The sequence below is a fragment of the Sapajus apella genome, unplaced genomic scaffold (genome assembly GCF_009761245.1).
Source record: "Sapajus apella isolate SASKATOON/1434 unplaced genomic scaffold, GSC_monkey_1.0 scaffold13, whole genome shotgun sequence".
Classification (NCBI taxonomy): Eukaryota; Metazoa; Chordata; class Mammalia; order Primates; family Cebidae; genus Sapajus; species Sapajus apella.
The window spans coordinates 32,589,269-32,612,327 of NW_022436953.1; the positions used below are offsets into that span (position 1 = coordinate 32,589,269).

Below are 23,059 nucleotides of genomic sequence, written 5' to 3' on the forward strand. Positions count from 1 at the left end.
GAAGGGGAAGTGGGGACATAGAAGCCGTGCCCTGGAGCTGGAATGGTAGATGGGGCTTTCTTAGTCCAGGCCCTGCAATTTCCTAACAAGTGCTCACCAGAGTCCTCCTCCCGCCATCCTCCCAGGGCCCTCACTGGCTGGCCGGGTTCCTAGTTGTGTCTCTGGCGCCCTGTCCTCCTCCATGCTCTCCCCTAAGGACCCTCACTGACACCTTTGCCCATCTTAACCAGGTGGCACTACACTAGGACACGTCTAGAATCCTGTTTGAGACATCTTCAAGAGTTATCTTGTTAAGTAGGCAGAAGAGGATCTCCATGGCTTAGAGCCTGGGGAACCCGTTTTCTTTGTGATACTCTCTAGTGGTGTTCTGGGCAAGAACATGCCCCACTCTCTCCTGGCTGCTTGTAAATAGCGATGAGGTTGGGGAGAAGCTTGGGCCTGTGTTCTTCATTCTCTACCTGCTCCCCCGAGGGAGGTGGTCAGGGCCAGTCCCCTGGTGAGCCCAGGCTCTGAGCTTCTGCCCCATTACTGAGCAGATACATGAAGTCAACCTTGCTTTTTTTTTTTTTTAGGTTCCGGGGTACATGTGCATGTTTGTTATATGGGTAACTTGCCTGTCCCAGGGGTTTTGCCTGCAGATTATTTCATCATCCAGGTGATCAGCGTGGTACCCGACAGGTCGGTTTTCCATCCTCACCCTCCTCCCACCCTCAAGTAGGCACGATTGTCTGTTGTGCTCTTCTTTGTGGCTATGTGCGTACTCAGTGATTAGCACCACTGCTAAGAGAGAACATGCGGTATTTGGTTTTCTTTTCCTGCGTTGGTTTGCTTGGAATACTGAGTGGCCTCTGGTTCCATCCATATTGCTGCAGAGGGCACGATCTCCTTTTATTATAGCTGCATAGTATTCTGTGGTGTCTATTCACTGCATTTTCCTTATCCAGTCTCTCATTGATGGGCATTTAGGTTGAGTCCACGTCTTTGCTATTATGCATAATGCTGCAGTGAGCATATGCGTGCATGTATCTTTATGGTAGAAAAATTTATATTCCTTTGGGTATATACCCAATACTGAGATTGTGGACTGAATGGTAATTCTGTTTAAATTCTTTGAGAACTCACCAAACTGCTTTCCACAGTGGCTAAATTAATTTACGTTCCCAGCAGCAGTGTATAAGCATTCCCTTTTCTCTACAACCTCATCGGCATCTGTTATTTCTTGACTTTTTAGTAATAGCCATTCTGACTGGTGTGAGATGGTGTCTCATTGTGGTTTTGATTTGCATTTCTCTAATGATTAGTGATGTTCAGCCTTTATTTTACATGCTTGTTTGCTATATATATGTGTTCTTTTGTCTGTTCATGTCCGTTGCCCACCTTTTTTTTAGCGGGTTGATTGTGTTTTGCTTGTTAATTTGTTTAAGTTCTTTATAGTTTCTGGATATTAGACCTTTGGGGGACACATAGACAGCAAAGTGTGCTTCAAGCACTCAGACTTCCAGCACTGAGACCAGCCACATGGGAGGAGCCAGAGCACGGGAGAGTTTACCCCCTCCAGCCCCTAAACTTGCTGCTGTGAGGACTCCTCCTGCCATTTACCCTCCTGGGTGTGAAGAGGCCTCCTGTGTGAGCTGTGCCACTGCCCCAGGGACTCCTGGCCTGGAGGCATCTCCAGAATTTCTCAGAATGCTCAAGGGCCACGCTCCTTATCCTCAAAGGAAAATAAACTAGATTTACTTTTTAAAGTGTCTGGAACTTCGTTGGTATCCCTAGAAAACTTTTCTAAAAGGCTTTCCTTTTAAGCTGGATTTCTGTGTGTTATTTACCTGGGACTTAATGTCAGCTGATCAGAGTTTAGAGTGCGGGCAAGTGCCAAGCCTTATCATAGTTGTCGTGCCTTTTGGCAAATGACCGTTCTGGTTCTGGACTCCGCTCTGTCCGTCTTCTGTTCGTCCTCATGCCGACATGGCCCTGACTTAATCACTGCGGCTTTGCAGTAAGTCTTGGCGTCTTGTAGAACTTCTCCAAATTTCATTTTTTCCACAGTTGTTTTGGCTCCTCTTAGTCCCTGGCATTTCCATTTTGGAATAAGCGTATTAATTTATAGAGAAAAACCTATGATTTTCACTGAATTACATTCAATCTATAGATCTGTTTGCAGAGGTATTTCACAGTTTTGAGTTTTGATCTTTGATTGTGGTGTATAGCTCCATATTTAATACAACCCAACACGGTTTTGTCATTTTTTTTGGTATACAAGTCTTTTAATTATATTCTACATAAAATTTATCCGTATGTTTTTCATGTGTTTTTTATCCTTTAAAAATGCTGTTTTTAGTTTGAGTTCCCCATATTTCTTCGCTAGTGATGAGAATCGCAGGCGCTTTCTGTAACTTTGTCCTGTATGTTGTGCGTTTGCTGAGCAAACTTACTAGTTCTAGTGGCCCAGGGATTCTTCAGCATCCTCTCTGTGCGTGAACATCTCGTTTGAGAGTGAAGACAGTTTTGTTTCTTCCTTTACAACATGTATGCTATTCATTTCTTTTTCTTACTTTATTGTCCTGGCTAGGGTCTCCATACTGTAATCAACAGGAGTTGGGAGAGTAAACACTCTGTTCTTGATCTTAGGGATAAAGCACTCAGTATTTTACTGTTAAATATAAATACACATTACTTAAAATTCCCATTGAATTTCTATTCTTGTAGGCTGAGAGTTTCATTATGGAAGGGTGTGTGATTTTGTCAGGTGCCTTTTTGCATTCGTTGTAATGTTTATGTGGTTTCTGTCTGTTATTCTGTTCATACGGAGAAATGCAGTAATTGATTTTCTGATGCTCAACAAACCTTGCTTGCCTTCGATAAGTCCACTTGCTTTGAGAAATGCATGCGTACATCTGTCTCTCTGTATATGTATTTGTATACTTCCAGCATTATTTCTATACATAGAAATAATAAATATACAAATAATACTGGTTACATATTTGCTAATATTTTACGAATTTCGGGATACTGGTCTGCAGTTTTCACTTTTTGTCTTTTTCAGGCTTTATTATCAGGGTAGCGCTGGCCTCGTAAAATGAATTGTTGTATTCTCTCTTTTTCTGCTTTTTAAAATTGCTTGTTTAGGATTGGTATTTTGTTTTACTTCAATGATATCATCTGGGCCTGGAGTTTTCTTTGTGAGAAGGTTGTTAATTCAAAAAACATAGGCAGTACTATTCAGATTTTCGGTTTCTTCATGCCTCTGTTTTGGTTATCTGTCTTTCAAAGCATTTGTCTGTCTTATCTAAGCCATTGAGTTTATCGGCATTCATTGTTCATAATCTTCATTCATTGTTCATTATCCTGTTGTCCTTTTCAGGTCTACAGGGCACGCCATGATGACGCTATTCCACTGCCTTTTCTCCATTCCTGGAACGGCACTTCCCACCCTTCCTCCTTCCAGATCAGTCTTGTTACAGGTTTATTCATTTTCTTGGTTTTGTATTTTGTTGATTTATGTTTTTTGTTATTTTGTGTATTTTACTCTTTCTCTAACTTTCTAAGATAGAAGCAGTGGGGCCCACTGTAGAAAGGCAGATAGCAGGTACTGTACTAACGTTCCCTGTGGGTGTTTAAGTAGTTTGTTCAGCACAGTACTTTTTGTTAGAAATTCCAGAAATAATGGAGTGTGCTGTGTCCGCACTGTCCAGTATGGCAGGCACTGGCCACCTGTGGCTGTTGAGCACTTGACATGGGGCTCAGGCAACTGAAGGAACTGGATATATAACTGTGTTCAATTTGAAATCATTTAAATATAAATAGCCACTTGGAGATACTTGCTACCACACTGGGCAGTGTCACTGTAGGATTTCTGATACGATCGTTAGTTTCTCATGACCTGCATTGAAAATGGCGTTCTGCGACTTCACATGTAATACAAGAACTTCACCACAGTGAACTTCCGTTTGCCCCTTGAAGTCCTGTGTACACTGTCATGGATCTTACTTCTACCTGTTACAGACACTAAAATACGTTGTTGTGACTTTCTCCTTTAAACAGTCAGTTGTTAAGAAACAGTCCTTGAGAATAGACACTGAGAGTGAGAAAGTACACTCTGTGTGCATTTGGATGTTCCAAATATGTTGAAAGGGTGCAGGGGGTTTAATGCCCTGACTCCGGTAAATGGCTGCCTTGCGGACAGTGACTGGAAAGGACCAGAACAGGATGCATGAGCGGGGAGTGAACGCGGGGCTGCTGAAATGGTTCTTGGTGCGCAGTGACGGTTGCTTGGACCAGGAGGGAAGGGAGGCATTGAGAAGTGGTTGAATTTGGAATCTCTTTGGAATGATGCTCCAGCTGTTATCAGCAGAGCTGTACATGAAATGTACTTTGATTATTTGTTGAAGAGTATCATGTCACATCCTTACCCCCTTTCCTATTGAATTTGCTTTTCGAAAATAGTATGGATGTTAAAGTCATCCCCATGTGCCTAATTTCTATTAGAAAACGTTGAATCACTGTGAATTTGTGAGTCGTCTTCCATGTAAGGAGAGCTATCCATCTAACTCCTAGAATTTGTTAAATATTAAGAGGGGAAGACCGAATGTAACACAAGCATGACCGTTTTTGAGTCGTTGTATCTATTCATTATCCATCTAAAGAGTAGGGATTGATCGTATCACAGAACAGTGTTTGTTTTGCATTTTACATCGTTTGATTAGGAGTGGTGGTTTATGCGTCAGACTTGCTTAATTTCCTCCTGTTTCTTCCTCTGGAGTGGATAACTGGTTCACAACAGAAGGCAATAAAAGATTTCTGGTTCATTCATTAATTTTGCTTTGAGAGGGAATACCTGATGTCAAGGATAAGACGCTGACTGGTATCATCTGAATCGAGTGATTAGCAGTATGTTGCCCTTAGACTCTGAACTTCTCGCAGTGTGAGAGATCGGCTCAGCTGTGTTGCTTTTTAGCCACGTTTCAGTGTTTAAGCAGAGATACAGTTCCACTTTGAAAACTCTGGTCTCTCGGATCACATATGTTCATCTCAAAGTTGAAATCTGGAATGTTTGCCTTGAAATTAAATTGTGGTATCGTAAGTTGACAGTGGTATACTCAATGGTGGAGCCTAATGCAGTCTATTTACGCACTATTGAATAATATAAATATGTCATCATTCCTCTTTAAACTGAATATGACTTCACATAGGTGAGGTTAGTTTTTAAGGTTAAACAGAGGTGGGTTAACTCTCAGGAGACTTCAGTTACCAATTGCTGATTTCGGAAAGCTACTTTAGTGTCCAATAACATGACATGGCTTTCTTTCTTGCTTTTGTGGGGGGTGTATGTGTGTGTGCGCGCTCGTGTGTGTGTGCACATGTGCTTAACTGTTTAAGTTCTGGATTGCATCCAAATAAATGTTTGAGATATAGTCTCATTAAGAATATGGTATTGTGAATAAATATAATGCTGACTTTCAATAAATGATGTGTTTTTTTTAATAAGTATTTAAAGCTAGTGAGTTGAGGGGCTTGGTCACGTGGCTCAAAGGAGATTTGAGTAGCCCCTGGAAAGTTGAGTGACTTCTGACTTGTGGAAGTGCATGGAGCTCCATTTCGTTGGCTGGCGGAATCTATGTGGGCCGAGCACTCAGCCCTAAACAAGTGGTTGGTTTTTCTGGATTCTGTTCCTAAACTCCGCTGCTCAGTCTGTGGCACCTGCGGAGGAGCCAGCCTAATGGCCTCGTCTTTACTGAGCTCGCTGGGAGTCAGATACCTCATTCCTCCTTAGTGGTCGATTCCTCTGTGTAGCGTAGGGTGCTGCAGGGTACGTGACTGCTGAGTGCTTTGCAGATTAAGCAAAGCTTACAGTGAAGCCCCTGCCCTTAGGAGCATGCAGTGTAGTTATGAAGAGAAGATCTAAGACACGCAGTCACATCGCGTGGACAGGCAGGTTTGCCAGGAGTCTGTTCAGACCTGGTGCTCCCTGAGCCGTTCTGCACAGCCGTTCAGCAGGCATACCAAGTTGGGGAAGACGCCGAGTGGTGGGAAGGAGGCTAGGCCTCTGGTCTGCACGTGCCAGTGACGGGGTTCAGAGCTGGGCGGATATGGCCAGTTCCCAGTGCACTGGACCAGCTGCCATCTAGAGTCAGGAAGTACATCAGCCGTGCTTGGCATCCCTTGCTTTCTTTTCAGTTTCTAATACATATAACCTTTTTTTAAAAAAATATTTTATTTGTAGTCTCGCTCTTTTGCCCAGGCTGGAGTGCAGTGCAATCATAGCTTGCTGTAGCCTCAAGTATCTGGGACTGCACCTCAGCCTCCCACCTCAGCATCCCAAGTATCTGGGACTGCAGACTTGCACCGCCATGCCTGGCTAATTGTTTTGAAAGGACGGGCCTTGCTCTGTTGCCCAGGCTGGTTACCAACTCCTGGTTTCAAGCAGTCTTCTTGCCTTGGCCTCCAAAGGAGCTAGGATTACAGGCATCAGCCACTGCACCCCAGTCTAATCTATATAACCTTTCAAACAGGTGTCTGCATTTGTATACTCGGGGAGAATGTAGACCCCACACCCTCTTCCGCAAGAAACAACACATGCTACTCTGCCATCTCAGCCAAGGCGATTGCCTATGCCCTTTCCAGGGGCTTGGAGACACCTTCCCCCTGCCAGCCCCGTGCAGGGGCCTTCCCACGTGTACCCGGCAGCTGTGCCCACCTATCTGAGTATGATGGTGCCTCCAGGTCCCCCACCTTGGTGAGGCAGCATGCCCAGTGTCTGCGAGAAACTTCTTGCCCACCAGTTCCTTTTCCTTTTATCCAGAATTTCACACACTGGGACGTTTTGTGCCAACAATTATTAATCAACTTTAAGATTGACCAGGCTCGTGGACTATGCCCAGGATTTGTGCACCTTACTCACAGCAGATTTCCTGGCAGCCCTGGGGATGGTCCTGCTCCACCCGGAACATTCCATCTCATGGTACAGATGAGGAAGTGCGGCCCACAGAAGAAAAGCAGAGAGCAGGCACTACAGGTTCCTGCAGCCTGACAGACCACAGGCCGTGTGTCTTTGGAGGACAGAGACATTTTGGTCTCCAGTAGAATAAGTTCAGATGAGAGGTGGGGAGGTAGTAGATGAAAGTTCAGCACGGGGGCCCTCCTGCTGTAAAGGGGTGACATATTCATACTCAATATAGGGATACGTTCGGGGTATACACTGTAGTCTCTGCATCCCCAATCCATGAAAACAAAACAGAAATGGAGGGCTAAAAAACCATTGCAGGGAATAAATGAAATAACAAAGATACCTGATTTATCCACGAGAAGGCAGAGGAGGGAAGTGAAAGGATGAACAACAGGCGGGGCAAGCAGGACGCGATTCGCAGAATAGTCAGCGTGCCCAGCATGGTGGCCAGGACTTCAGGAGTCAGTGGACTAAGTAGAGACTCTGATGAAAGACAGAGACGGTCTTGCTGTAAGAACACAGTGTGCAACTGTAGACTAAGGTGGCACATCTTAAACGCAGATCACATCAGAGATGTGGCCAGGCGCGGTGGCTCACACCTGTAGTCCCAGCACTTTGGAAGGCTGAGATGGATGGATCACGAGGTCAGGAGTTCTAGACCAGCCTGACCAACATGGTGAAACCCCATCTCTACTAAAAATACAAAAATTATCTGGGCGTGGTGGCACACGCCTGTAATCCCAGCTACTCAGGAGGCTGAGGCAGAAGAATTACTTGAACCTGGGAGCCAGAGGTTGCAGTGAGCCAAGACTGCACCACTGCACTCCATCCTGGGCGACCCAGTGAGACTCCATCTCAAAAAAAAAAAAAGAGAGAGAGAGATGCACCGTGCAGGCACTGGCATGAAGTGAAGGGTGTGGCTACAGAAACGTGACAAAGTTGATCTTAAGAAAAGTAGGAAGTAACAGTAAAAATGAGATCAGATACCAGCTAAGCAGAAAATGGTGTTACAGAGACGTGAACAAAGGCAGAAATTGTGTCCTTGGAAAGATTCCTAAAAAATTTTTAAATTCCTAGTCGAACTGATGAAGAAAAATGAAATCACAAATAATAGAAATGAAAAGGAAAGATCACTACAGAGTCTACAAATGTTCACAGATAATGAGGATGTTGCTTAAAAGTTGATGCTGACAAATTTGACAGTTTAGATAAAAGGAGCAGTTTTTTCAGAGCTTACCAATTTAATCTAAAGAAACTGAAAATTAGAAATCTTCCCTCAAAGAAATCTCTAGGCCCATAGAGCTTCACTGTCTAGTTTTATCAAATAGTTAAGGAAGAAATAATTCCAGTCTTATGTTAGTCCTTTTAAGGAATAACAGAAGAGAGAATAATTCCTAGCTTGTTTCCTAAGACCAGCGTGACCATGACACCAAGACGCCAAGATCCGGGGAGGACGTTTGAGAAATGGTAACCACAGACCAGTGTCTTCCACAAACACCAGTTTTAAAAACCTAGTAAAATAGTAGAATGTCAAGTTCACAATATGGAAAATATGTATATTTCCAGTGGGGTTTATTCCATTCAAAAATCAAGCAGTGTAATTCTCCACATTCACAGAGGAAAAAGAGAAAAAAAAGCATATGGCAAATTTCAAGATCCATTCATGATGAAAATTCACAGCAAAGTAAGAATATAAAGGAAATTCTCTTCCATGACAGACTGTATATGAGTGCACACGTGTGTGTGCATGCATGTATGTGTGTGTGCACATGTGCACCTGTGGTTTTTCTCTCCATGTTTCTTCCAGTACTAGTCAGGGCTGCTGGTTTTTTGGTAATTTTCAGAGGCTGTACGTTCAAGTTCTCCCCAGCAAAATCTTTCCCATTCCTTTCTCTAAATCTCTTTTTGATGTTTGCAGTTATTTTCAACTCATCACCAACACTTTAGTTTTTATTAGGATCTTCCCAGAGAAAAAAAAGTTTTCCTTCTGATTTCCACGTGTCCCTTCAGCTTATGCTGGCACAGAATGTGTTTGCTTGCCAGGTTGCAGAATGCATTTGTTTGCCAGGGCAATCTGGGGCTGCCTTCCTGGGCAGAGTGGCAATTTGTACTGGGCCAACAGGGCAGCCGCCATTCCTTATGGACGGGTGGACTAGGCTCTTTTTCCCCCCATGAGCTGCTCAGTGCTTAGGAAGAGTCCTGGAGTTTGTCAGCTTACATATAAGCGTGTGAGTAACAGGGAGATCCAGAACATTTAGTAGATTAATCTGTCCCCACCCACCCACGTGCCTCTCCTTCTCCATCCCACCTGCCTTTTGGGTAATGGGGGGATGAAGTTATTTGTGTCACGTAAGCATTGGCAGAGACCGTCTATGTGAACAGGATAGCCGAAGACTGGGGAGTTCTTTGTAAGACTTCCTTGAGCTTCAGGCAGCAGTGTGAGTTTCGGGGGTGATGGGAATGTTTCTCCTTTGAGGAAGGCCTGATGCCCTGGAGCTGGCTCCAGCCTGGGCCCCGTGCCATTTTCTCCTGCCTGCTACCCGCCTGTCTGCAGAGAGACGCCCAAGCTGAGAAGGTTCCGAGGGCAGGCAGGATGCTCTGCGGTGCTCTCTGTGGGGATCCTCTTGGCCGTTCTGCATGCCCAGTGCCTTGGCCTCCATGGAAAGCTACGTTGGGGATGGCAGGCTCAGGTTCTGGCCACACCAGCCTGATTTCTGCTGGACAGTGCCATTTTCTGCCTCCAGTAACACCGTAGTGAAGCGCTTTGGGTACAGTCACAGATTTTTTTTTCAAGATGCACTATAATTACTCTTTTCCAAACTACTCATATTAACCCAGTGATGTCAAAGCTGAATCATTCTGTAAACCGACTGTGGAGCTGGCGTAAGGTGATGCCGGCATAGCTTCTCATCTGAGTCAGTGGGGCAGTGCACAGGGCAAGAAGCGTGGGTAGGCTCCCAGCGCACCCAGAGATCAAGGACAGTGATGGGTGCTGCCTGCCTTGAGGGGACAGAGGTTCTGCCACCCACCCTGTCCCTCACACTGGCTTTCAGGAGGCTCCACACGAGCCGGTTCACAGGCAGGAAGAAACGCCGTGGGCCGTGTGTCTCCCTTGGTTATGGCTCGGTTTTAATGTAATTAGAACCTCCACTTGAAAGTGAGATATCAAAGGAAGACTTCAGTTGTTGAAGATGTGTGTGCTGGGGGTTAGGGCGTGGGTTGAAAAGTATCCAGTGACTGTTTTTCTCACGTGGATCAGTCTAACGTATGTGACTCTGGTAACTGAAGATGGTGACAGGCTAAACTAAGCTGGGATTCCCCAGGGAGAGACTAGGATTTCTGGAACCAGTCTAACAAAAACAGAAACTTGAAGGAGAAAACAGAATATTCCCCCTCTCTTCCCTACCTCCCTCCTCTACTCAAAAAAAAAAAAAAAAAGAAAAAAATCAAGGCCGCTTTTGCAGTAAGAATTCTGTTTTTCATCCCCGAGTGTATGGTAGTAGTGATTTTGGTGTTCCTGGCACAGACCTGTATTTTTTTTGTAATGTCTTCATCTGGCCCCTGGCCTTCCGCTCTTCATGATGAATGAGACCCGAGCACTGAGGGTCCTCACCGAGGCCTCCTTCCTCACAGCCATATGATTTCATCCGGAAGAGCCTCTAAAAATAAACACCTTCGTGTTAGCCTTTTGCTACTATGCTTCATGTTTTGCTCTTGTATAAATATCTGCCACATTTCCACTGGGAATTATTGCTGTTATATATTTTGCAGACACTTGACTGTCATCTAAGTGGCATATTTTATTCGCATAGCTAGAAGAAAAATACAAAAAGAATTTTGTAATGTGAATGTGATCGTGGTCCAGGAGTTAGGGTCTGAGCAGGAGCTGAGAGTCAGTTACCTTCCTGCTATGGTGTGTTGATACTGTCTTCCCTGTTGTGTTCTGAGTTAGCCTTTATTGTTTGAAGTTAGTAACCAGACGTGGCTTGATAATGACGCCGTGTTGGAAGTGTCTGGCTGGTGTTTAAAACTCTAGCTGGTGATAAATATATTTTAGTCCTATGGAAGAATTTCAGTGTCCATGCAGCTGAGTGACATCTTAAAAGCGGTTTCAGATGCTCTGGGGTGTTTTCCACCAAAGATGCTTTTGTAGAAAGGCAGCCTTACTTTTCATTTTTTACACTGGTCTGTTCATCAAAGACCATAACTTCATAGAACCTGCTTCTGTGGAATGAACTCAGTGTAAATTATTTTTCAGAAAGCTTCTGAGTTTACCATATATGTTTTGGAAAAAGTGATAAAACTCGAGGAAGAAGTTGCAGTGACTAAACATTTCCCGACGTGTTTCATGTTTTGCCCTGGTTTGAAGCAGAGCGTTTTGTGGAAGGTGGTGCTGGTGGGTCCCTCAGTTGCTGGGCAGTGCTGGTCACTGCCTGTCTCTGGTTGAGCTGGTCTTGTGTCCTGGCAGCTGCATCTGCCCTGGCAAGGACCCCACAGTGCTTTCTGAGCGTCTCCGTGCTCACCTTTCTGGAAGACAGCCCCTGAATGGAATCATTTGGCAAAACATCCCAGAACAAAAACCGGTGGGTTTTACATGGGGAAATAACTCGTGGAATCCACAGTTTGTGTTGATGAAGGAGGCACTGCGCGTCGGGCTCAAATGCATCTCGACTGTGGGTGCCAAAAGGCACATAGAGCTCAGACTGCTGGGAGCCTTGGCTGGAATCTAGCAGGCCCTCGTAGGGCTGTTAAAATACGTGATCTCAGTGGGACGCGGTGGCTCACGCCTGTAATCCCAGAACTTTGGAAGGCCGAGGTGGGTGGATCACAAGGTCAGGAGTTCAAGACCAGCCTGGCCAAGATGGTGAAACCCCATCTCTACTAAAAATACAAAAATTAGCCGGGCATGGTGGCCAGTGCCTGTAAGCTGAGCTACTTGGGAGGCTGAGGTGGAGAATCCCTTGAACCCGGGAGGCGGAGGTTGTAGTGAGCCGAGATTGCACCACTGCACTTCAGCCTGAACAACAGAGTGAGACTCCATCTAAAAAAAAAAAAAAAACTTGAACTTTGAATTCAGAGTCAGATTTAAGCTGACTCTACCCCTCTTCCCTTTCTTCTGAAGATTCTGGTTTTTCACGGGACAGAAAGAAGGATGGAACCAGGAGCTTATCCCCTTCCTTCCTTGGAAGCAGCAGCAGCAGCCATTGAAAGCCAGACAGCACGGGCTCCCGTCCTGCCCATTCCCAGGGAACCCATGCGGGAAGGGCTTTTCCCAGCGCCTCTCCTGTAGCACACAGCCTTGCCCTGTGCTCAGCCTTCCCAGCTGGAGCAAGTCCCAACAGCGCCTTGCCAGGCGGCGATGTCACCTTCCCCGGGCCTGTGGCCTTAGGACTTCCCTTGCCAGTGGTTCATATTCCTTTAAAGATCCTGTAAATAATTTGGCATTATATGGATCACTTGCTGCTTCTATATGAAACATGCCTTATAAACACTTAGTACTGCCTGACTTCAGACTGTGGAAATATCTGCATGAGTATTGGTTATCTCTGTACTGGAAATTTCAGTGCCACCTCTACACTAACAGACACACTCGGGATGTGCCATGTGTGTTGTATGAGGGTATCATAGAACGTTTTATTGTCCATGGCGGTACATTTCACATCGTAGGCTGGCTGTGGCTACTCGTGAACCTTAAACATCTGAATTTACCCTCAAGTCTTCTTCTGGTGAAGCGTGGGGTCTTAACTCACTTTGGAAGGATGGAACGGTTAAGCAGCATATGATTTCATGACCCAGTGACTGGCACTGCGTTTGTGTGAGCAATGCCACCTCAGCCCCTTTGTGTTGATCATCTTTAGGATCTTCAGGAACACTGAGAATTAATCATTCTTTGCATGCATAAACGTGTGTAAAGGTCGGTCTACATTTCTGCCGTTGCTCACAGATAAAACACATTCATGATCTCGGCCGAATTCCAAGAGGATGTTTTCCTGTCCCTCAAAACCACAGCGCAGGTTTTCACCGCTGGGACGTAGGGAAGGTACAGCACTCAGGGTGGGGGTATGTTTCCTTGACTTCTCCAGAATAGCCCGACCCGTCCTCCTTGTGAGCACAGAATTACCCAGAAATTTGAAAAGGAAAACAGTTTATTGGAACAAATATGCAAAGTGATTTGTTCTTTTCACAGAGAAGGTAAATAGTGTGTCAGCCGTCAAGGCCCTTACGTACACGGATCTGGCCGTGGAGCGATGAACTTGTAAAAGAACGTCGGGGGGAAGCAGAGAAAGGGGCTGGGCCGTTGTTCTGCAGCTGTGTTCTTTGTCTGGTTCATGCATGCATCTCCGGTCTATGCCTGGCCAGCCGTGTCCACCTGCACGCGCCAGGAGCCCAAGGTGCCTGGTTAATATGCAATTCTCTCAACATCTTCCCCGTAGGAGCAACAGGTACCGGGTGCTGGTGTTGTCCGTCCAGATGAAAGGGCCTGGCCACTCTGATTCCACTTCCCTTTGATCTCCCTGTAGAAGGTCGGCTTGTCTGCCTAGAGATTCCTCTGAAGGGCAATTTAAAAGTTGGATTTGAGCAACATCAAGTGAAATGTCTTCCCATCTCACGCCGTGAGGGGCTCTTTGGTGTAGCTCATGGCTGAGTGTGAGGAAAGATATTAACCCTTCCTTTGAAACAAGCTGTCCCGCAGGCTGAGCTTGCCAGCTACCTTTCTCCTCTTTTAGGGAAAAAATATATATATATTTTCATTCTCATAATGCGCCAAGGCCCTTGAAGATAAACCCATGGCAGTGTTTAAAATTCGTCCTGAGACTCCGTCGCCTTTACTTTGTTAGTGTGTGTGAGATTGAAGGCATGTGGATGGCTGAGGTGCTTAGAACTGCTAGAAAAAGAAAACAGAAGGAAGATGTTCGTGGGCGGAGCTAAGATGCTGTCTCTCAAGGTGTTGTGATCAATAAAATAATCCATTTTTAATGGTGAACCGGCAAGGGCTGCTAAATACCAATTACTGAGTAAAGTGTCACGAGAAGCTAAAGCCACTTTTTGTGAATTATTTCATTGCACTAACGTGATCATACTGAAAAACATGGCCAGGGTGCTTCCGATACTGCTCATTTAAAGAAAAATGGCTCACGTTAAAAATAGTTGCTTTATTTTGTAAATGCTTTAGAAAAGTGCATTGCTGTCCAGAAATCTAGATATACACTTGTTTTGTGTTTAATGAAAAAGGGAAGGAAAAATATCTTGAAGTCCCAAATGTCATCAGTATCAATAGGACCGTAACGTGAAGCCAGGAAAAGGAATTTGCTCCTCGTGTCTTCCATCCATGTTCCCAGGTTATGCATTTTGTTTCTCAATGTTTATTTCCCTTAGTGGAACCAGCCTGCTTTTTTTTTTTTTTTAAATATAACTAAGATCCCATTTCTTAGGAATTTGTAACTCAGCTGTGACGATACAGCCTGAGATTTACACAGTCCCCGTTAAGGGTAGAAAATAGAGGGAGGCTTAGCCCTTTGTTTTCATAGCTGTGTTAAAGAGTCAAATAGTAATTTGTTGATCGAATGTATTATCCATCCTGCCATATGTTGTTCAAATGATGAGACAGAAGAAGAATGAAGGACTCTTATAATGTAAACTTCTGGAAATTATACTGTTTCAGGGCTGTTTACATTAGTAACAATGATGGCCTACACACATACATAGTTTTATAATTTTTTGAGATTATAAAAGGTATACATGGTTATTGTTGAAAATAAGGTATAAAGAAAGTAAAAATTTGGATGGACATGGTGCCTCACATCTGTAATCCCAACACTTTGGGAGACCAAGGTGGGCAGATCGCTTGAGCTCAGGAGTTCAGGACCAGCCTGAGCAACATAGCAAAACTCCATCTCCACCAAAATAACAGCAAATTAGGCAGGTGAGGTGGCGTGCACCTGTGGTCCCAGCTACTCGGGAGGCTGAGGTAGGAAGATCACTTTAGCCTGGGAGGTGGAGGGTGCCACTGTACCCTAGCCTGGGTGACAGAATGAGACCCTGTCTCAATTTAATAAATAAATAAATAAAAATTTAGATTTTCTATCACAGATTTAACTGTTATCTATATTTTATCAGTCCTCCTGGTTTTTTTCTTTCTTTTTTTATTTTAAGAGATAGGGGCTCCGTATGTTACCCAGATTGGTCTTGAACTCCTGGGCTGAAGTGATCCTCCCACCTTGGCCTCCTGAACTGCTGAGATTGCAGGCGTGAGCCACCTTGCCCTGCCTTCTAGTTTGTTTGTATGCCTACAGCAAACAAATGTTAAGCAAGTGTGGATGGCATCACACCGCACGTGTTATAATGTGATACGCCTTTTCACACAACAGCATATGCATCGTGCCACATCCTTAGACATGACTTTTATTGGATGCGTAGTAACCTGGTTTATGGATGTTTCATAATTTATTTAACACCCTGTGATTTGTTATTTAGCTTATTTTCATTTTTAACTACACCAAATTGTGCTGCCATGCCACCCTGGCAGTGGATTGCGTGTGGGCGGTTGCCTTGCGTTTCATAGAGCACTTTGCTCACCTGTATCTCAGTCATTGGCACAAGAACTCCACCAGGCAGTGAGGCCACTGAGGAGCTATCTGTGTCACAAGGGAAGAAATGAGGCTTAGGAAGACTGAACTATTTTCACGTGACCTCACCAGTTCAGCCAGAAGCACATGATAGAGGATTTTGGAATTACCCTGATTGAAGATCAAGCTGGTTTTTGTCCCAACAATAGTGATTCCTTCCTTTATCCCACAGATATTTAAATGCCGCATAGGTGGCAGGGACTGTCCTTGGTTCTAGTGAATGGGACAGACCCTGCCTGCTGCCCTGGGGGATGCCAGCTTGATTTTTTGGTAATTGGGGAATGCTTGTGCACATGCTAGAGTTTCAGGGGGAGAGAGGGGGCTGTTGGCCCAGTCACATAGTAGAGTGGGTTGAATGGCTCATCTTTATTCTGGGAGTGACTGGGTGTCTTTAAAAGTCAAGTTCAGAAGAGTCTCATTTAATGTTGCTTGATTCCATGTCTCATGCACAGGAATACTTAGGTACAATGGAGTAAGTTAAGTAAAGGGTAAAGTATCATTTAAATATATCATCTGAAAATAACTGCTTCTTGTATATTTTAAAATATTTTCTGGACAAAAATTTTACGTAAATTAAAATGCTGGTTTTCACCATTAATATTAGGGAAAAATGCAAATACAAAATATTCAGTGTTTTGAAGGATGGCTGGAAATGGGGATGTTTTCTTATGATGCTGCTGATACTGTAAGTTGCTGTCAATCTTGTGAACGGTATGCATACAGACATAAAAATGTTAAAACCCTTTGATTCAGGATTTCCACTTTGAAAAAGTATATTCTAGAAAAAAACCTCAATTATGGAAAAAAGTTAAACATTGCAGCTTCTCTTGTCATGGTAACATGGAACCCAACCTAGATGCGCAGCACTAGTAAGATTGTGTAGATAATACACCACATTGTCTCACCAAACCCAGGCAACAGCTAATGCCTGTGAGACTGTGGTCAGGGATAAATGCTTCTGTTAAGTGAAAAAGCAGAGTGCGAAAGCTTATGCACGTTAGAGTTACAGCCATGCCGTGTGAGAAAACGCTTGACGTGAATACTCTCAAATGATGATAGTGGCTGTTTTAGGGTGATGATCGAGAAATTTCCTATTTTTTCTTGACTGTAAGGCTGTTTGGTGAGCCTCATTCTAAAAGTCATTCTTCGCATGCATAAACTTGTATATATGTATAAAAATAAAGATAGTAACATAAACACAGGTACAAAAGGACAAATAATTTCAAATGAAAACAGATTTGTTTAATACAAGGTTTATGAACATTGTCTCTAAAGAACCAGATAGTAAATATTAGTCTCTGTCTCAGTTATTCTGCCGTTTTTGTGACAGCAAACGTAGACAAAACATAAAAGAATTAATACAACCATGTTTTAATAAAGCTTTATTGCTCTTCACTCTGTTTAGATCTGTTTCCACCTGGCATCATTTTCTTGTTCCCAACAGCTTCTTCTACCCTTCCTCATTGTGCCAGTCTATAGCAGATGACTTCTTACAGCTTTTTAATGCCCAGGAAGTCTTTATTGCTTCTTGATTGTTAAAAATATTTTCACTGGGTATAGGATTCTAGATTGACAGGGTTTTTTGTCCCCAGTACTTTATAGATTTTGCTACACTGCCCTTTTGCGTGCATTGTTTCCATTGAGAAATCTGCTGTCATTCTCATCTTTTTGTGCCTCTGTGTGACATGTTTTTTCCCCTTTGGTAGGTTGTAAGGCTCCTTATCAATTTTTTGAACAATTGTATTGTGATACATCTTGGTGCAGTTCTTCATGTGTCTTTTACTTGGTTTCACTGATCGTCTTGTATCCGTGCATTTGTAGTTTGCATCAAATTGGAAAATATTTTGACTACTTCTTCAAATGTATTTTTTTTCCTTTTTCTTTCAGAAACTCCAACTACAGATGTGTACGGTTTCCTGGAGTTTTTCAAAAGCTCACTGACTATCCTTCCTTACTTCCTTTTGATTTCCTTTCTCTGTCCTCATTTTGTGTAGTTTCTATAGGTATATATTCACATTCACTAATCTTTTCTTTTGCAGTGTCTATTATTCTCACTTGATGTATTTTTCCATTGTAGATTTTTTTTTTTAGTTTTTAACTCTGAGAGTTTTATTTGGATCTTTTTGTTAATATATTCGATAATTCTAATTGACTTTTTGAATGTCTGGAATAGAGTTACATTAAACTTTTGTTTCCTTGTCTGCTAATCTTAACATCTGAGTTAGGTTTTGGTCAGTTTCAATTGATTGGTGTATTTCTTCATTATAGTCATATTTTCCTGCTTCTTGGCATGCCTGGTAATCTTTGATTGCATGTCCGGTATTGCAAATTTTACCTTGTTGAGTTTGGGTTATTCCTGCCTTCCAATAGAGTTCCTTGAGCTTTGTTCTGGGACACAGTTAAATTACTTGGGAATAGTTTGACTCTTTTGGGTCTTGTTTTTACAATTTTTTAGGTAGAACCAGAGCAGTGTACTGAGGCCAGCCCCTTCTCAGCTCTCCGCAGTGGCCTGTGATAGGAGGTGTTCCAGTCTGGCTGTCGGGAAAAGCCATACTCCCAGCCCTGCAAGAGCAGCGGCTACTGCCCTGTCATCCTTTTCCTGACAGACAGCTCTTTTCCTGCCTGAGGTAGTTTCCTGATGTGGCCGTGCCCATCAGCACTCTGATGACCATGTGAAGGTGGCCTGCCACAGATCTCAGGATTCCTCTTTCTGACATATGTCTCTGTCTCCAGCTCTGTCCCACAAACTCCCTGTCCTGTTTCCAGGCTCACAGCTCCATCCCCTCCATTGGCAGCTGGCCGGGCCCTTCCTGCATGCCCCCCTAGTGCTGTGCTGGGAACTCTCAGGGCCGGCTGCAGCCTTTACCCCTTGGTTTTCTGTCACTCATCTGTCTCTGTACTTTGCTCTCCAGTGTCTTGAAAAGTGTTGTTCTATTTATTTTTTTCTTTTTGGTTGTTTTTGGTGAGAGGTGAATCCTGTCTCTCTTATTCCATCTTGCCTGGAAAGAGAAGTGCTGGGATGTTTTTTTAAAAAATATTTTTAAGGTACATAATTTAAATCTGCTATTATAGTAGTTACATGAAGTTTTAAAAAGAAATTTGCTTCCCCTAAACTTTCTGATCATTGATAGCACTTTTTGAGACAGGGAGGCCACTAGTGGTCACCTGTGTCTGTTAACGATTGCCTTACTTCCAAAGGACTCTCACAGTGTAGACTGGGGACCCTCTGCCAGGCTGGTACGGAATGGCCAGGCCTGCATCTGCCAGAGACAAGAATAAGACAGCTTCTCCCAATCAAGCTGCAGGGAGCTTCTGCTGTAATCACACCGGAATAGATATCAAGGGTGGATGTGTGTTCTCTGTGGCAAAAAGCAGGGACCGGAAACTTTACATATTTTTAGTGTAAAATATGCATGCTCTTGGCCAGTATGTTTGAACTGAGAAAAGATAGAATGTGGTTTTCTCAGTTATCTTTTCTTTTTTCTCAAATTAGTTAAGATTTATAAGGTCTTTGTTCAGAAATTCATGTATGAAGTACAGTGTTCATCTTCACAACACTTTGCTCTCATTACACGTTTTTGTGATAGAGAAACCCCCAAAGTGCCTTGTATTTTTTCACCCAAGTTCAGCCTGAGACACTGACATTGTCTAGATCGTCACCTCTGAACTATTCCTGAAGAAATGGATAGACACCCCCTCAAGACCACTGTAGGAATGGAACGCATTGATGTACAGCCAGCACAGAGGCTAGTATTCAGTAAGCACTCAATAAATGTTGGCTCTGTAGAGACTCTTTTTGTCTGCATCATTGAAAAGGGGTCTTTGCAATGATGCTTATAGCCAAGTTTGGGGTGAATCCTAAGCAACTGTCATTGAAAGAAGACCTTAATGCTGATACTCATTTTTTGAGTTTTACTTTTTATTTCTTTGTCTTGGCTCTTTGGCTAGGCCTTTAGTATAGTTTTGAATAGAAGTCATGGTAATGGGCATTCTTGTCTTGATACTAAATTTAGAGGAAAGGCTTTCAGCATTCCTCCGTCGATTAACTATGAGTTCTATAGATTGTTTTTTGGATGCCCATTTTCCCCCAGAATGAAAGTTCTTTTTGAAATTACATTATTTTTCCTTGAATGAAGCCATTTTCACATTTGCATTTATGAGAAAATGTTTTTTAAATGTATGTGAGCATAAATTATATAATCTTGAGTAAATCAGAATTATACAGTTGAAAAATAGCCTACAATGAATGGTTTTCAAGTTATCTTTAGATTTTAAACTCATTAAATGTACACTGACAATTTTGCTTTCTGATTATAGAGCCAAGTTTAATTGACAAGAACCTCCACACTGGAGCTGTCAAAGTCAGAGGCTTTATAAACCTGTAGGATTTTCCAAGGGTTGCTTCTCTTGAATAAAAGTGTTTTTGTTTCTCATATATTTTACATTTTCAATGACCTGTTTAGGTAGAAGCACCCCTTGTCACTAATTAGTGTGGTGTGACAAGTAACATAATGTGTATCTGAAAAGCTCCATTGGGTGTAAGTGGAGTTCACACCTCTTAATGAGTGCCTTCAAGAGTGTTTTTGTCTTTCCCACGGAGAACTAGTGCCCCTTGAATAGAAAACTGCTGTAAATGGAAAAAGGATGTGTCTTGGGAGCCTGGTGTAAGTGCAGGTCGACCTGCCCTGCCCTCTGACTTCAGGGCCTTCCTCAAAGCCAAGGGCCTCTTGTGCAATGGGGCTCTTTTTCCTTGCTGGAATTCCTACATGCAGAGTAATGGAGACGACGTGGGATCATGCTGCAGCATGTATATAGGTGCTCAACACAGGCTGGTTCCTTTTTGTCTTTCTGGCAGAATGAACCACTTGAAAATGAATTTTCATTACGAGTTTAGGAGGGCCGAGAGGAGATGAGGCAGGAGGTCTGCATAGGGGCGAGGTGGAAGGAGGCTCACTCTCAGACTTGTGCAAGTGATTTGCGTCCCCAGATCCACATGTTGGAGCCTTCGCCCTCAGTGCTTCAGAGCATGACTGCATTTGGAGATGGGGCCTTTAAGCAGGTACTTAAAGTGAAATTGGGGTTGTTAGAATAGGCCCTAATTTGGTCTGTCTAGTGTCCTTTTAAGAAGAGGAGATTAGGGCACAGACATACCGTAGGCTTCTGTGCACAGAGGTGACCATGTGAAGTGGCAGCAAGGGGTGGCCACCTGCAAGCCAAGAAGAGAGGTACCAGAGAAAACCAGCCCTGCCAACACCTGGAACCCAGCCTTCCAGCATCCAGAGCTGTGAGAAGACAAGTCTGTTCCTTAACCACCGGTCTGTGGTATCCTGTGACGGCAGCCCGAGCACATCCGTTGAGCAAGTGGCAGCCTTGCGCTCACGGAGAGTCAGTGCCTCCTGTAGTCCTTTCTCTGGTCTCAGGCTGAAATTCTAGGTGGGTGCACATTTTCCTAGTTGGCAGGTGCGCGGTTATGCTGCAGGGGAACACACCCTCAGGATTCCCTGCTTTGCATACTTCAAAAGGAAAAATGTGAGTGTTTCATTTAACTCCACCTAAGTGTCCTAGACACGCCAACCTGTGATGTTTAGAACTGAGTGCAGTGGCTCTACAGCTTCCCTGAGTAGAGAGGTAGGCTGCTTGTCTGTGAGTCCCATGAGAACTAAAGAACAATGGTTCAAAAAACAGATCGATGGCTCCCATCTCACATTCCCTCCAGGAAGAAAGAGTTGAAGAAATAATGGATATAAATTTCCTGGAACGAAGAAAGCATGAAAGGCTTCAGAATAAGAAGCCCAAGAGAGAGGACCAAAGAGTGGGGGAAAACCAGACAGGCAACAACAACAAAAAAAAAAAAAAAAAAAAAAAAGAGAAAGAAAAACTGGCGTCTAGAACAGCACAGCGAAATTTAAGAATAGAAAGAGAAAAATCTAAAACATTAGCAAGAATAAGGAGCACATATGAAGGACCAGTGGTCATATTCACTTCAGATTTGTCAACCACAATATTGAATGTAAGAAGAAAATGGAGGAGTGTTTTCAGTGTATTAAAGGAAAATAACTTAGAACAGAGTGTTATATTCAGCTAAAACTTTAAAATATGAAGACCTGACAAAACGATTCTGACAAGGCCTCAAAAGGTACATCTTAATAATGGCCATAAATGTAAATGAACTAAACTCACCAATAAGAAAAAGACTGAAAAATGTAACATAAATAAATAAATAATGTAACCTAAATATATACCACTCAAAGGTTATCCGAAATGTAAGGACTTTCAAACTTCAAGGGTAAAGGGATGGAAAGAAGCATGGGAAGAAAATACTAACCGAAGGAAAACTGGCATGGCTGTAATGATACATAAAATAGATTCTAAGATTCACAGCCCTGTTAGAGATAGAAAAGGCGACTACATAATAACAAGCATAATAGGTTAACTAAACCATAAATGACGAAATAGAAACTTTTATTCTTGAGATTATCTAGCCACGGAAGTATACATTTTAATAAGTTAGAAAACAGAATAGACCTTTTAAAAAGCAGAAGAAAAGATAAGCAGAAATTAATGGAAAAAATACAATAAAGATCTGGAAAAACCATGAATTGGTTGTTGAAGAGAAAAAAATTAAAGGTAAGATATCTGAAATGGCTATGTCAGCATCAGATGTTGTATACGCTACAAAAGAATGTTACTAGGGATAAAGAGAGATGTTACATAGTGATAAAGTGCAGAGTTCACCAAAGAGATGTAACTGTCTTACATAGCTATGTGCCTGACAACAGAATTCCAAAATATACGAAGAAAAAACGGAAAGGAGAAATAGATAAGGCCACAGTTATAAATGGAGATTCCACCGTCTCTTAGTGATCAACAACTCCTAAAATCAGTAAGGATGTAGACAATTTGAACGGCATTATCCACCAGCTTGGTATAATGAACATTTCTGGAATACACGTAACAAAGGCCAAGATGTGGAAAATCCAGAATATTTGAAAGTTCTTACCTGTCATTCAAAGAAGTCATAGGGAAACTTAGAAAGATTTTGTATTTAATGAACGTGAAAACAACTTATCAAAAGCTGTAGGTTGCAGCTAAAAGTGTGCTTTGAGGGAAATGTAACAGTAAGTTTTTATAACAGGAAAAGGTCTCAAAACAATGATCTAAGTTGCTGCTTTAAGAAACCAGAAAAATAAGAGCAAGTAAACCCAAGACATATAGAAGGAAGGAGATAATGAATATAAAAACAAAGTTTAGTAACGTGGAAAACAGAAAAACAGTAGAAAATACCAGTGAGTCAAAGAACTGGTTTCTTTGGAAAAACATCCATTAAACTGATAAATCTGTGGCCAGCGAAAAAATAGAGTGAAGTATATTAACAACCATTGCTACAAAACATACTGACACTGAAAGAAAAAAAGTAGGTGCATAGCAGGACAGTTATGCCGCCCATGTGTTTACTTAGATAAATCAGTAACTTTTCCATGTGTGTGTC

General features: G+C 42.9%; 1 protein-coding gene across 3 annotated transcripts in view; it reads left to right on the top strand.

The window, feature by feature from the left end:
* The window catches only part of MGMT (O-6-methylguanine-DNA methyltransferase), a 278,524-nt gene that overhangs the window by 139,000 nt on the left and 116,465 nt on the right, over positions 1-23,059 (top strand). The window contains exon 1 of one of the 3 annotated variants that reach the window (XM_032282010.1): positions 11,943-13,386. The exons of the other annotated variants lie outside the window; for them this stretch is intronic. Within the exon in view, the coding sequence (XP_032137901.1) occupies positions 13,277-13,386 (110 nt within the window). The 5' untranslated portion in view covers positions 11,943-13,276. Of the gene's footprint in view, positions 1-11,942; positions 13,387-23,059 lie in introns of those variants that run through there. 3 annotated transcript variants of the gene reach the window in all.